Source organism: Megalops cyprinoides, chromosome 6 (genome assembly GCF_013368585.1).
Source record: "Megalops cyprinoides isolate fMegCyp1 chromosome 6, fMegCyp1.pri, whole genome shotgun sequence".
Lineage (NCBI taxonomy): Eukaryota > Metazoa > Chordata > Actinopteri > Elopiformes > Megalopidae > Megalops > Megalops cyprinoides.
In genome coordinates, this window is record NC_050588.1 from 39,873,649 (window position 1) to 39,889,763 (window position 16,115).

The following is a 16,115-nucleotide window of genomic DNA, read 5'->3' on the forward strand; positions in this document are numbered from 1 at the left end:
GGTTGTTTTTTTTATTTTGTTTTTTTTGGCCTTGCTGAGAGCGAGTAAACATTTGAGCCAGGGACATACTCTCTGCTTTTATCTCTGCCACACTCCTCTCTCTTCCTCCCTTCCTCTCTTCCTCCTCTCTTCCTCCCTTCTTCCTCTCTTCCTCCTCCCTTCCTCCTCTCTTCCTCCTCTCTTCCTCCCTTCTTCCTCTCTTCCTCCTCCCTTCCTCCTCTCTTCCTCCTCTCTTCCTCCCTTCCTCCTCTCTTCCTCTCTTGCTCCTCCCTTCCTCCTCTCTTCCTCTCTTGCTCCTCCCTTCCTCCTCTCTTCCTCCCTTCTTCCTCCCTTCCTCCTTTCCTCCTCTCTTCCTCCTCTCCTCTCTACTACTCTCTCCCCTCCCACTCTAAACCCATTAAGATCCCAGTTTGCCAGTGATCCCCGATATCAGGAGATTGCTCTGTTATGGGGGTTCTTTCTGGACGGCCCACTCAGAGGGCTTTGTGCAAATGAAGAACACACGCCCCAAAAGTGTGACTGTGCCCCCAGTCCCAAACCCCACCCCCCCATCGCACTCTCTCACCCCCCTGTCATATTCCCCCCCCCCCCCCCCCCACCCCGGGAGGAGGAGCAGCTGTTCCACCCTGTGGTGCTGGAGGGTCTGAGTGTGCCTGGGATCCCGGGGCCACCCCCCGTCTCCGGGTGGTTCGGACAGGACGGTGCACCTGCGAGCCCTGCGGTGGGGCTGCGGCGTCCCGCCTCTGTCCCACGCTCCCTCTGCGCTGGCCTCACCTGCACTGCTGCGGTGCAGAGCCGTGTCACCTTGGCGGAGCGGCCTCTCTCTCACGCAGCGTGCGAGCACCAGCGTAGCTGCCCCCCCCCCCTCCCCGGCCCCCCCGGCCGGAGGAGAGGGCCCCTCTAACACGTCACACATGCGCAGCGGGTCCCCTTTCAGCCTAATGCGAGGAAGCCGCATGTGTGTGACGCGAAAGCTAATCGCGGGCCACTGATACACAACAGCTCCAGAGGGAGGAAGAGCTGGAAGCTGCTCTGCATTCAGAGCTGGTCCTGGGAGCGGAGAGGGAGAGAGAGAGAGGGGGGGGGGGGGGGGGGGGAGAGAGAGAGGGGGGGGGTGGGAGAGAGAGAGAGAGAGAGAGAGAGAGGGAGAGAGAGAGGGGGGGGGGGAGAGAGAGAGGGGGGGGGTGGGAGAGAGAGAGAGAGAGAGGGAGAGAGAGGGAGAGAGAGGGAGAGAGAGGGGGAGAGAGAGGGAGAGAGGGAGAGAGGGGTGGATGGGAGAGAGAGAGAGAGAGGGAGAGAGAGAGAGAGGGAGAGAGAGAGAGAGAGAGAGAGAGAGGGGGGGATGGGAGAGAGAGAGAGGGGTGGATGGGAGAGAGAGAGAGAGAGAGAGAGAGGAGTGGATGGGAGAGAGAGAGAGAGAGAGAGAGGGGGGGGGATGGGAGAGAGAGAGAGAGAGAGGGGGGGGGGATGGGAGAGAGAGAGAGAGAGAGAGAGAGAGAGAGAGAGAGGGGGAGAGAGAGAGAGAGAGAGGGGTGGATGGGAGAACGGTAGAAAGAGAGAGGGAGAGAGGGGTGCATAGGAGAAAGGGAGAAAGAGGGAGGGAGAGAGGGGTGGATAGGAGAAATGGAGAAAGAGGGAGGGAGAGAGGGGTGGATAGGAGAAATGGAGAAAGAGAGAGGGAGAGAGAGGGACAGAGGGATGGGAGAGAGAGAGAGAGGGATGGGAGAGAGAGAGAGGGATGGGAGAGAGAGGGAGGGGTGGATGGGAGAGAGGGAGAGAGAGAGAGAGAGGAATGGGAGAGAGAGGGAGGGGTGGATGGGAGAGAGGGAGAGAGAGAGAGAGAGGAATGGGAGAGAGAGGGAGAGGAATGGGAGAGAGAGAGGGATGAGAGAGAGGGAGAGGAATGGGAGAGAGAGAGGGAGGGATGAGAGAGAGAGGGAGGGAGGGATGAGAGAGAGAAAGAGAGAGAGGGATGGGAGAGAGAGGGAGAGAGAGAGGGATGGGAGAGAGGGAGAGGGGGATAGTAGGAGGGAGAGAGAGGTGTCTACCTGCACACACTTGGAGACCCCCCCCCCCCCACGCACCTGACGCCCCCATGAATCCTGATGGCTGTTTATCCCGTTGGGGAGCTGGGAGGGATTTCATCACAGTAACTGCTGTCTACAAGACGCCCGGACTCCTCTTCTTAATTGTTTCAATTTGCTCAATTACGTAGTCCTTTGGAGCCGTCATAATCAATTAACCTGTTCTGCGTGATGAGCCGATTTGATTTTTGCATATTAAATTTCCTGTCTGCCCTATTCTAATGTGCTTAATTAGCCTGCATTTATTCAGGAACAATCCTGTTAATTAGCAGAGGTGGTGGAGTCGTCTGCGGCTGTAATGCAGGTCAGCACTTCGGAGGTTCTGATGGGCTGTTGGGAGAATGTGTCGGGTGAGAGTCAATGCAAGGCGATCACACTGATTTTAATGCTAGTGTAACACTGTTGGGTCACGTGACCAATGTGCAGCTGTCGCATGTGGACAGCGTGATGGGCCTGATGCTAGAGTGTTGAAACTGCAAGTGCTGCATGTGGTCAGTTTGATGAAGGATGATGTTACAGGATATTGGATATGTGTGCATTTGTGTTTAAAAAGGATCCATCGCCACTTGCAGAAATGCATATCTATAAAGAGCGATACTTTTTAGCCCGAAATACACGATTGAGGCTGTCCCGTGTTTACTGCGGGCAGTCTTGCAGGTTTAGGAGGACGGGGGTAACCATGGCGGCAGGGCAGTGATACAGACTGAAGAGGAGGCAGCTGAGGTCATGACCTGGCCATCTCAGTCACAATCTTAGCAAGATCCTTTTGAACCGCAACCAGGACGCAGGAGCGGAAGCCTGGGCACCAGCTGGAGCTCAAGGCCACGCTGAAATAACCACATGGAATGGATGCGAAAAGATGGAAAAAAAATCTTTAAAAAACTAAATGATTATCTGCAAGACAGGAAACTCTTGATTTGTTGATGGGATCCCAGTCAAGCTGCCTATGATGAAGCATTAATCATTTAGGCAGGTGGTCGTTTTAGGCTGATGGTGTTTGAGAAGAAACTCCTCTGCCTGTTTAACTATGGTGTAGCTGTGTAAGTGGTACAGAGCTTCCAGACCTTGTTCTGTGTAAAGTACACAAATTCTGCCTTAACTTCTGTAATTATGTAAAAGAGCTGGAATTGGGGGGAGGGGGAAAGTTATGGTTAACGAGGTGAGCCGTGTAATTACAGACATCGAGTCTGTACTTGGTGCACTACGCGACAATAGAGGAGGCATGATGCTTGCGCTGCACAGTTAGCAGGTGTTCGAGGCGATTAGCATGAAGTGTCACCCAAGTGGATGCAAGAGACCCGCGAGTTTGTCTGCTTTGATTACAGTCTTGAATAGCACAGTATGGCGGCCACAGGAACCCAGGCTTGCGGAGACTGGCTGTTCCGCTCGGATCCAGCGTTTGATTCAAATCAAGCCCAAATTAGGACGGCTGTTTAGTTTGTCTCGGAAGCTGGTGCGAGTTTCGGAGCGGAACTCTTTAGCCCGCCGTTGAGTCGTCACACAACGATATCTCTCTGTCCAAAACCGCCGTCAATATCGTGTGACAAACTGACAGAGCACTGTAAAATCAGATTAGACGTGGTGGAAATGAGAAAAATGGAACAATTTAATATTCAGTGTGGATTTTTTGTTTCATAATTAAGGGCTTTAAATATAGTGTGATAGGAAGACAAAGTCACCCTGAAAGCACGCATTAGTGGTAAATGATTTCTGCAGCTGTCTGTTTCTTCTCTTCAAATCAAGCATGTCTTATTAAAAATAAAAAAGACCCCCACACCACTCAGAGGATTAGAAAGTTGATGTGTTTAAGCATGAAATGAAGCCCAGCCCCACACGTATCTGAGATTTATGAATATTTCACCAAGCGAGGAATAAATATTTTGCGTGATTGTGTATGGAAATGTAAAGGAGGATTGCTGGGAATCTTTGTGTTAATCCGCAGTAACCTGCCTGACACCTCATCACTGCAGAATATAAAGCCGAATCCCTCCACTGGATTACAGATAAGCACCTTCCCCTCACCCACACCCCCACCCCCGCCTCGAGGCACACGGGGTTTAAATAGGTGTAACCCAGAACGGGGGTGCAACAAAATGAAGTTTGCAGTCGAGTCGGAAATTGCTCACGCTCCTTAAATATCACGTTCTGCAAATGCATGCAATTTTTTTTTCAAAGAAAGTCAATTATGAATTTTACGGCGGGTGATTTATTCTTCCTTTTTATATACTGTTTCTTATTAAGAGCTGATGGGCCATGAAGCGGTTTCTCCCCCTGCTGAAAAGAAGAATGTGTTAGTTTAGGAATGCAGTTGCGTTGTGACACAGAGGGCTGAGTGTGTACAGATCTGGAGAATGCTGGCATCGCTCTCCTCGCTGGCGCTTCTGTGGAACTGCAAAGGAGTGGTGGCCTGAAAAACGTGTGTTGCTGATGTATGTCGTTACCAGGGAAGGGGGCCAATACACCTGAGATATCCGAATTACCCACCTGAGACTCCATATGACTCTTTAAAGTGTATTTGTGGTGTTTTGGTGCTATGCTGTGGGTGGTGTTTGAGGACAGTCATCCCTTTCCATCATAACTATTTTTTGATACATATTCATATAACTACATTGATTTGAAAATTGTAGCAATAATTTATAATGTCATGTAGTGTTACTGGTGAACTGAAAGCAATTAAAACTGAAATATGCTGATTTTAAATGTGTCCTCTGACAATCTAATCAAAATCCATTTTGTATTGTATTTCAAAACATTTTATGTTTGTAGAATATTCCAGGAATGACTATTGAACCCTACAGAGAGAGCAGAGCCGAACAGACAGTTATAAAGTCAATGCAGCCTTTATATCCTCTTCATTTTTAACTGAGCACCATCAAAATTGAGATGGTGCTATTCCGGTTTATCATGTAAGTTCTCGCAATGTAATCAAAGTTTTTATTGATTTATTGATGTTTTATAAGTTTTATATTGAAATTTTGTACAGCCTGCATTTGTAGGGTTGTCCAGTAACCAGGTAAGGCCTTCATAACTTAATCTTCACATAATCATTGGTGAAGAGCCACCAGCGGTTACAGATGGCCAAGAAGAATTTGCCCTCCGAGCATATGCAGAGTGTTAGACCCACAGCGGCCCCAGTGCATTCTGGGCCATCTGTCTCTTAGAGCACTTCCCTGTGTGAGCCCAGATCCATCTGCAGCATGTGTGGCTGCTTCAGTGGGTGGGCAGAGTAGGGTGGGGTGGGGTTGGGGGGGTGTCAGGGGGGTGTTTCAGGTAGATTAGTGTGATACTTTTGAAGATGAATATGAAAAAAAAACAAACATAACATTATCTTGGTGACTCTTCCGTCATCTCTGTCTGCAGAGGCGAGTAAGCCCGCTGCAGAGAGTGACTGTGGCGAGGACGATGAGAGCCCTGCTCCAGGCCGCTGTGATTCAGCACTGTTTGAATGCTGTCGGCCCAGCTCTTATTTTGGCCGTTCAGGTTCTGTTTCCATCAAACGTATCAGGGACCTGTGCTCATTAGCTGCTTGACATGGTTGTAACTCGGTATCCCGCTGCCATTTCGGCCTGCAGTTTTAGCCGCCGGTGAGCTGGAGTGCGATACTCGTTCATTAAACCATCGCCTGTGTCACTTTGCCTCGTATTACCGGCTGCAGTCAGTGCCAGCGACGTCGGCCTTGCAGCAGAACGCAGACTTTCAGGAACGACAGAAGTGCCTGTGAGGACCAGGGGACCCACAGAAGTGCCTCTGAGGACCAGGGGACCCACAGAGGTGCCTCTGCTGCTCAGCACCCACGGGCAGGGCCACGCCGCACACAGAGGGCGTTTAGTGGCTGACGCAGGACATTTTCACCGCTGTTTGGGAGAAAATTACCAGCTTTGGTCTCGCTTTGCTGCTTTCATCACCTCTTTCCTCCTGCGTGGAACATGACAGGCCCATGGGCATTCCCCTCTCTCTCTCTCTCTCTCTCTCTCTCTCTCTCCTCCTCTCTCTCTCCCTCTCCCCCTCTCCCCCCCTCTCTCTCTCTCTCTCTCTCTCTCCCTCTCTCTCTCTCTCTCTCTCTGTCTTTTTTGCTTTCTCTTTCTGGCTCTCTCTCTCTCTCTCTCTCTCCTTCTCTCCCTCCCTCTCTCTCTCCTTCTCTCCCTGTCATATCTGTCCCTCTCTGATTTTATCACCAGGTAACCCTGGGACAGAGTGACGAGGCAGTGATCAGTCTGGTTCAGGGAGACAGACAGCTGTAATAATGTCTCTGAGAACAGGTCTGTGATTGCACCTGGGCCCGGTCTGACCCTCTGAAATCAATAGCTGACTTAGTTATTCACCCCTGAGCACTGACCTGGGGGGATGTGGCTGTTTCGGGGACCTGGTGTGTGTGTGTGCGCGTGTGTGTGTGTGTGTGTGTTTTCAGTAGGAGGTGGCTTTGGACCAAGCATGCAATCTCCCAGCAAGTATAGACAATCACAGTGCTGTCAGAACAGAGACAAACAGCAGCCGGATTAAGATGACCTGACACAGAAATACAGCAGATATGGAAATATTTACTATGCTTTTATGTGTGATTTGTGTTACACTCCATTTCTCTGCACAAGGAGAGACAGAATTACAGCGATCGCCCTGTTATCTTGATCATCGCTGTATTTTCCTTGATAGATTTTCATCAGAGTATGGTAAAGGTGATGTCAGCTCAAATCTGATGCTCATCATCAAATCATTTTCTCTTCCCTAACAGAAGGCAGATGGAAAGAACAATAAAATTCCCTTCTGAGCCGAGCCATATCTGAGGCAGGGCGGTGTGGCCTCAATCAGCCTTACATTGAGGGGGGGTGGGCAGGTTTGCATTCGGGGGACCGCGCCCATGTCATGCAGGAAGCCCCTGACAGAATGAGCACCCCCCCGGTGAGGCAGGGAGGGGGGCAGGGAGAAACCCTTTATTTGGAGCGTGAAACATCTTAAATGGGCTCCTGATATGCCACGCTCCACAGGGAGCCGCCGCACGGCGTGTTTACAGGTGAACGGCGTGTAGCCGGTGAGGAGCTGGTAGCACTGCCGCAGTGGGTCAGGAGAGTCTCCCTGCAGTGTCTGCACTCACACGCAGGGACGTCGATGAAAAGCAGAAATCACCAGCACAGCTGAGAGTACGCTTTCATATTTCAATGAATGTTGATTTGAGTAGCAATAATATGATATGTCAAAAAGTAGGCAATTTTGTCTGATCTCAGATCCAAACATGTTGCGCTTCATTTTATTCTTAGCTTCTTAATTAGATGTTTGATTTTTATTATTGTCTTTTGAAATGAGCCATAGGACCAGGAAATTAATTTTTTGTTGTTTTTAAGCACACATGATGAGTGGAACAGACTGTAATCGTGGCGATGACTGCAGAGTGGGCGCTGATAGTGGCACTCATCCCTAGCTCATACTCCAGCCAGAAACCCACAAATGCAGCTCAAAAGGCAGGTGTAATGCTCCTTGATTGATTTAAAAATAAATCATTAACTTTCATTTTCTTGAGATACCGTAGCCCACAAATGGTTGTCCACAATTAGACTGTAAAAGAGCTGATAATCAGCTGTTTTTATTTTCTCACGCTCCCAACAATAATGTTCTGAAAGTCATTTTTTTTATATGTCTTCAATAATTTTCTGCCAGTGATGACTTTCATGTTGAGGTATTGCGATTTCCAATTAACCGTGCAGAATTTGCCACAGCACAGGCTGCTGGGGCATAACTCTCTGATTCAGGTTTCACACTGACTCTACTCCTACTCAGCCCTCATGCTGAGCTGTATTACAGCACATTGGAGCAGATAGCAGTGAATGAAGTAATGACGGCTTTGTGTGTTAATTTGTGTGTTAAACAGGCTCAGGGAGTACCCAGAGTAGCTACTGGCCCAGATTCCTAGCTCTGAAAGTGACAGAAGAAAAATAATTAGAGGCAAAGCTTCTGTTTTAACTCGATGGACCTCCAAGTCACAATGCAAAGCTTATGAAGCGTGTTGTGGTTTGGCGTTCCTGGAAACACACAGCGCCTCTCTGTGCGCGTCACACCCTGCCAACCACATCACACTCTCAGAGCGTCTGGAAGAGCTGGAGAAGTCTGGGAAACGGCAGGGTCATTAGAGCTGGCCTGCTTTATTTACTCTGAGCAGAGACAGTCGCAGCGCGGGCTGGCAGCCTGAGAAACGGCGTGCGGTGCGCGAGCTTCCCTGCGGCACGGTGCCGGTGTGCCGTGTGATGAGGCTGCCGCTGTACTCTGTTATATGTTTAAGGGGTCAGGTGATCCTGCTGAGGACAGCAGAGCAGAGCGCAGCTTCGAGTCCTGCGGCTCCTCCTGGTTTCGGGCAATTTTCGGTTTGCTTTACAGTCCTTTTGGCCTCCGTTTTGCCCCTGTACCCTTCTATCTTTCCTCTCCTGGTCGTAACGGATGGATTGGTGGCTCTGATTCATCATCATCACCGTCTTCATCATCATCATCATCATCTTCATCGTCTTTATTATCTTATGAGGAGAAAATTGTTATGCAGCCAGATACATAAAAATGCAAACAAGCAATACACATAACATCAAATACAAATATGCATAAATGCGGTAGTGCTGAATATGAAATACTGAAATATTATTGCACTTGCCTGTGTTTAAAAGCAAGCAAATCTTTTAGACTAATTAAAAACAAAGAAGTGGTGAGCCAAACAGGGCTAGGTGGGGCTGGACAGACAGGCTGTGCTGTGCTGTGCTGAGCTGTGCTGTGCTGAGCTGTGCTGTGCTGTGCTGTGCTGTGCTGAGCTGTGCTGAGCTGTGCTGTGCTGTGCTGAGCTGTGCTGAGCTGTGCTGTGCTGTGCTGTGCTGACGTTCATAGCTGCAGACAGCAGACAGTGAGAATGGCCTCAGTCTTCTGTGTGCGCACCGCTAATGCATGGCCTGGGTTCAGAAAAAGCCACTGAGGCAGGGTACCGTTTCCCCAAGTAGCACTTGTTCTTAATCACAGGAAATTCATCGATCGCCCTCCCCATCCACCCTAGGAGACACACGCACCCTCCTCTGAAGCTTTTCCTGCTCTTGCCACGCCTCTGCCACGTATTCCCTGTAAGGCCGGTGTCAGCGAGCGTCAAGATTCAAGTCTGTCTTAATTAAGAGGTGAATTAATTTAGGGAGGAGGGGAGCTCACGGAATATCAGCTGATGGAGAAGAGCTGCCCGTGTGCCATCTGAAGAGTCATCTCTGTCTTCATTACAGTTCTCCCGTCATCCGAAGCTGACGCCATCGCACCCCGGCATGTTCTTACAGCCATCTCAGAGTCTTTAATATCATATTCACATCACAGGGGCTGGGGAAGGAGGAACGTGCTGTAAAGGACCATTTAACCCAGCTCTGAACAGTAACGATCGGAGAGCTTTGGCGAGATGCTGCTCCGTCGCTCGAAATGACTTGGCATTGACTGCAGTTTCTGTTTATTCCGGCCTGTGCTTTTTTATCCTGAACTGTAATGTATTCCTCCCTCCGTCCTTTTGAGCTGGCAAAAGAAATGGTGTGAATTCATCCCAACCCTGTGAGCATTGTTGGTTATGATAACGTCAACTTTTTCCCACATCTTTTTGAATAATCTCTCAGTGTGTACTGTATGGATTTTGGGGAAATCTGTAAATAGGATGTACACTGGATGGAATAGACGTGGGTTTTCTTTAAAATGACTAGATATGAATTAGGTCACTGAAGGTCGTTGCATAACATATACAGGCTACATTAATTGTGTTTACGCAGAACAAGCTCCACATGAAATATATTTACTTTACATTTTGCTGATGGGGGATGTGGTTTGAGACAACAAAGCAGCTGTGATTAAACTTGGACATGGTCAACTACGGCGATGGTTTGAATTTCAGATAACCGAAATAACTGTGTTTTTACCTTTCACAAGGATGTCTACCCTTTCAAACATGAGCAGGGCTGAAAGTTTGACTCGGGAGTGTGGGGTCCACCAGATTTTCTCCGCCACATTCTAAAGTGATGTCAGACAGCTGAAGTTACACCTGCCCTTCTCCTGACATTTCTGAGACACCCATTACAGGGAGCTACAATGGCAGTGAGTGTCTGAATGGTGGGGAAACAGTTTTCAGACACAGGTTTGCTTTTAGTGGCTGACCTCATAACGCGGCCTCCAGCCGCGTAGCTGTGAGCTTCGTCCCGCAGCCCAAGCACGTCTGCACCCCCGGAATAATGCTTACAGCGGAAAACTGATGACTGCAATAATCTTTCAGGCCTTGAGCACAGTGCCAACACACTCCTGGGGCGCAGTGCTTACGCTCCAGCAGAACTCTGACACGCGCACACCTTGGCCGGATGCACACTGGGCACGCTCACAGACACATCCACACCTTTCCTCTGCGCTCATGAATTATCGCCTGTGATCTGTTTGCATTAGGAGTGATAAAATCCCCACAAATGTCTGTGAGGGTTTAAACTTTACCAAAGAAAAGCACCAGAAACTGTTTGCTCATCTTCTGATTGGACCACAGGTTGCCCTGGTTATCCTGCAGATGCTACATGTGCTCCACCATATTTCTGTTTTTGTAACGAGGCTGATGTAGAGCACCTCTGCAGGCTGATGTGAACGCTGTGTAAGTCTGTTTCAGGCCTTATTTACCACAGCGAGGGACGCAGGGAGAGAGGCGGGAGATAGCATCTCCTGCAGGCACAGAAGAAAGATCCATCCCACCAACAATTTCCTGCTTCAAAGCGGCATTAACGCTTCCATTAAAATCCTGTCACCCTTCTTCCACGTCTGTCTGCTGCTCTAAAGGGAAGAAAAATCACGGTCATTCAAATGCTAAACAACTTCCCCTTGTGAATATTAGCGAAAGAAACGCTACTCAATCATTCACTGCGCCTTTAAAAAAAAAAAAAAAAAACTCTTAAAGACGCCCTGCTGGTTTGAGTGTTCCTCATTTTCACACTGTCTCTTCGTAGCGTAATGTGCCACCTCTGCCATTTGCAAGATGGCTGGCCACCTACCGAACAGTAACTGTTCAGTGTTTGTTGAGTTTTGTATTTGTTTGAAACACCTGAAGTGAAAGCAGGAACCTGTCTTCATCATCCCGCCTGGTTTTACGCATCCCAGTGCCGTGACTCACGCTCTCTTTTTGAATAAGTAACTGATTTCACCACTAAGTGGATCGATGAGGTAATTAGAAGGATAATTACTAGTGTTGCCTCGGGGAAAGTGGTATGATATAACCGCTGTGCGTCTTACAGACAGGATGTGCTGTGAGCGGAGCAGCATCCAGCGCGCGCGTTTTTCTCAGTGTCTCTGTCGCTCCTTCTGCAGGTGACAGATGGGGGAACCCTTAAGCAGAAGATCTTCACGTATGACGCCATGTTCAACACCAACTACTCCCACATGGAGGACTACCGCAGACGCGAGGACCTGGTGTACCAGTCAACTGTCAGGTGAGAGCGCTGAACCCTACCTCCTACCGGGGGGGATGCAAAAATCATCATCCCCGCCTCTTAGTCACCATCTGCCTCTTGAGGGGCAGTGAACACAGAGGCATGATCTCTCCCACTGTACTGGTGCTGAGCTCAGGTGTGTGACTGAGAAGTATGATCTCTCCCACTGCACTGGTGCTGAGCTCAGGTATATGACTGAGAAGTATGATCTCTCCCACTGCATTGGTGCTGAGCTCAGGTATATGACTGAGAGGTATGATCTCTCCCACTGCACTCATGCTGAGCTCAGGTGTGTGACAGAGAAGTATGAACTCTCCCACTGTACTGGTGCTGAGCTCAGGTATATGACTGAGAGGTATGATCTCTCCCACTGCACTGGTGCTGAGCTCAGGTGTGTGACAGAGAAGTATGATCTCTCCCACTGCATTGGTGCTGAGCTCAGGTGTATGACTGAGAAGTATGATCTCTCCCACTGCACTCATGCTGAGCTCAGGTATATGACTGAGAGGAGAGAGCTGTGCTACAGCATTGGTGCTGACCTCAGGTGAGACACCCAGAAGCTCAGGGTATACAGGCTATAATTAAGATGCATAGCACCAATGGTCCTGTGGGCAGCACTGCAGCGGCTAGGCCTTCCACACCCAGAGAGTTGTACAACCTCACTGAGAAAGAGAGAGAGAAACCGAGAGACACAGAGAAGGAGAGGGAGAGAGGCTGAGAGACACAGAGAGAGAGGTTGAGAGAGAGACAGAGTGTACAATCCACTGAGAGAAAGAGAAAGAGAGGGAGAGAGAGAGTATACAATCCGCTGTGAGAGACAGAAAGAGAGAGGGTGAGAGAAAGGCACATCACCTCTATCTGGAGGGAAAGCATGGAAAAGAATTTCTTGGTCTATCCTCCTTTACCCTCAGATTCAATGGAAAGGATTTGCCTGCTCCCTCCCTCCCTCTCTCTGTGTCCCCCCCTTTCTCTCTCTCCCTCCCTCTCACTCTCTCTCTCTCTCTCTCTCTCTCTCTCTCTCTCTCTCTCTCTCTCTCTCTCACTCTCTATCTCTCTCTCTCTCTCTCTCTCTCTCCCTCTCTGTCTCTCTCTCTGGAACATGTTGATGTGTGTGGACAACCCCAACATGCGCACACTCAAACACACTCAGACAAACACATAGACAGTACATGCTTTCACACATGCGCACACACACACACACTCAGACACACATGCACGCAGACACACATGCACGCAGACACACACACACACATACACTCAGACACACACATAGACAGTACATGCTTTCACACATGCACACACACACACACACACACACACACACACACACACACACAGAGCAGAGGAAACCCCGTTGAGACTTGTCGGTCTGGTTGAACGCTCTCGTGTGCAGCGTTGATGGTCTGGCGGTCTCTGAACCCCCATCACTCTAAGTGTCTCTGAAATGCAGACCAGCGTAGGAGCCCTGCAGGAAGCAGGAAGAAAAGCCTCCCGTTTCAGAGGGTATAATCTCAGCATTTCAGCTGTAAAGCCCCAAATCTTCTCCATAAATCCGCAGCATTTAGCCTCTCAGAAATTCGCAAGTCTGACCTGAAATGAAAACTGTGAAAATGTGCACTATGCATTCTGTTTTACTTTGTTTTTATTATTTCTTTTTTCCAAACATCTGTGAGATGTCGTGCATAGATGAGTGTTTTTTTTTAATTCATAGAAGCTCTTGTTAGAGTAAAGACCATCCGTGCAGTCCTTCAAAAAAAGGAAAACACAAAATTGAATGTTTTATTGTAGAATTTTAAAAGCATATTGAGAATTGAGTGCATAAAGATTTCATTTCCTTGGAGAGGATCAGGCTCTTCATCTCTCTGACTCAAAACACGCCATTCTTCCTTCTGCAGGCTGTGGTATGAAGCCACGGCAGGTTATATTTTTGGTGACAAATCTACAAATGATGACAATGAAAATTAATTTTTTTTTCCGCATGACCCTGTAACTCCTGCGGGGAAGATAAACTGTCTGAGGAGTCTGAAAGATTGATGTAATCGGTTTGAATATTTAACAGCAGTCAGTGCTTGGAGTACAACCTTTTCAGTTCTGAAAGTAAAGCTTTCTGTCACAGGGCTCTGAGGGAGCTGAGCTCGTAGGGGGTTCACCGCTGCATCCCCACACAGGAAGCGTCTGAGGTCCCTCTGGGTGACCTCATTTATCCCTCTCTTCTCCGCATCTGTCACTGTGACCTCCCCGTGACAGCTCTCTGACAACACAAACGCATGACGCTGTATGAATACGCAGGGCGGATGTCATCAGTTCAGGGGAGATGCTAATGTTTTGCACCAAGTAGTCCTTCATGTGACAAAAGAATAATGAGCAAAGTCAGGATAACTTTCTGCTGAATTCCCCCCGGGCCGGCAGGACAGGAAGTGAGGAAGTGTTCCATGGGCCGGCAGGACAGGAAGTGAGGAAGTGTTCCATGGGCCGGCAGGACAGGAAGTGAGGAAGTGCTTAGTTTTACTTAGTTTGTAGTCGTTTTTTTTCTATCCTCTTCCTCAGAACCAGTGCATTTCTGCACATTTAACCCTACTTCTGACCTCAGCCTGGACACAGTCCCGCTGCGTCTTTAGCGTCTTTGTGGCCTTCGCATATGCCCTCTCGCACTGCTGGGCTGAGAGAAGGTGCTATCAGGCATAGCAGCAGAGAGGGGAGGAGCTGGGACAGATCTGGCCCTGTGATTGGCTGCCTGAGCAAAGGGGAAGTAAGTCTCAGGGGAGTGTAAATAGGGTGTCGATCCCTGTTCACCTCTGAGCCTGCCCACTGCCAGCTGGGTCAGCTTTGTATGTATGAGTCTTTGTGTTTTGCATATATAAATGTCTGTACGTGTGTATGTGTGTGTGTGTGTGTGTGTGTGCATGTGTGTGTGTGCGCGTGTGTGTGTGCATGCGTGTGTGTGCCTGTGTGTGTGCGCGTGTACGTGTGTGTGTGTCTGTATGTGTGTGTGTGCTCGAGTGTGCACGTGAGTGCACCTGTAAACGATCGTATCACTCTGAACGGAGGCAAAATGAAACGTTTATTGCAGGTTTTCGAATAAACGATTTGCTAGTCAGAGGTCATTGTGCTGGAACAAAGTTCAGCTCAGGGAACAGTGGATAGATTTTCTCCCGCAGAACTTGAGTAACTTTGAGGAGAAGGAAACTGTTGTGCGAGAGAGGCATGTCCTCGGTTGGCTGCCAGCCTGCTACCTCTGTGCCGTGCTGTGATTTAGTGCTAATCGGCTTTTTATTACCAGCCAATGAATGGTCTGCCTGAAATCTACATCTAAAGCAGAAAGGCTGCAAGAAGAAGCGGCTCGTCTCTCAGGGGCCCTGAAATCGCCCTGAGGGCTGGAGCTGAGAATGTACTGGCGCGGGTCCTGGGCACGTCGCCTCGGAGACGCCACGCTGAGCTGATCCGGAGTCACAGAGCGGGTACCGAGGCGGGCGCAGCGGCCAAGGCTGGCAATCGCGGGGTAGTGCCAGGGAAACCAGCATCACGCCAGGGCCAGTCACCAAACCGTCCTCATCGAGGGCCTTCAGCCAGCCTCTGTCTCTGTAAACAAGTCTATGAAATGCCCCTACTGACGTCTACAGGCAGAGATACTAAAAGATACTAAATTTAACAAGTTTAAATACTTGGGTTGACCAGACATTGTCGTCCCTAAGTTTTTTTTTTGTGTAATTATCTTCAACATACCATAGAAAAAACAGGTGTAGACATATATCATGTTGATTGCACAAACTGGCTGGGAGTAATGGCTTTTGAAACGCATGCACATACATGCCCTGATATTCACACATACATGCAAATACAAAGGCACAAGTATAAATATACTGATGTACACATTCAAAAAAAAATCCCTCTGATCTTCCAACTTGAGACCATGAAGAAATAGTTAGAGATTTACCTGTGTACAGTTTCGCAGTAGATCTTTCCAGCGTGGTTATGGAGTGCAGATGGAGGAGCCAGGCGAGCATTAATGGGAGACAGGGTGTAAACCAAAGCTGTAAAATGTCTTTGTGTAGCAGCAGCAGCAGCAGAACCAGGTGCCCGAGGAAATCTGTGATTGGATACAGAAAAGTCTGAGCTGGAGTTATCATTCAGCAAAAACAACCAGAGACCTTAGAAATTACGGTTGCTGCTGTTTTCTGAAAACCAGCAAACACAGACACACTCGGGACACGCCATGCTTATTATACTTTCATTACATGATGTGGAGAAGTGATCAGGTGTGCTGAATTCATATCGAAACGTTTCAACAGAGTGAAGCGCTGTAACGTAATTAAAAATGGAGATGTTGATGTGCTGGGCTTCTTGATGACCACACCCAGCTCATGGTGTGGCATGAGGTTTAAATGTTTACTTGTCCCAAAATATGCACTTCTAATGAACCTATCAAATAGCCAAAATGCTGTCCTTTTACTGTTAGAAACCCGCTGCACCATAGGATGTGTGGGTAAATCCAGAGCTACTGATATTTTGCAGCTGCTGTTCAAGGAACAGACCTGTAAGTGCAGAAAGAACAGCGTTTCAGGGATAGAGGAGGTGTCCTCAAGGTCCT

At 48.8% G+C, this 16,115-nt stretch overlaps 1 protein-coding gene across 1 annotated transcript in view; it reads left to right on the forward strand.

Moving 5' to 3' along the window:
• The window catches only part of LOC118779259 (immunoglobulin superfamily member 21-like), a 180,115-nt gene that overhangs the window by 114,258 nt on the left and 49,742 nt on the right, over positions 1-16,115 (forward strand). The window contains exon 3 of the mRNA XM_036531263.1: positions 11,406-11,527. Coding sequence (XP_036387156.1) covers positions 11,406-11,527 — 122 coding nt within the window. The remainder of the gene's footprint in view (positions 1-11,405; positions 11,528-16,115) is intronic.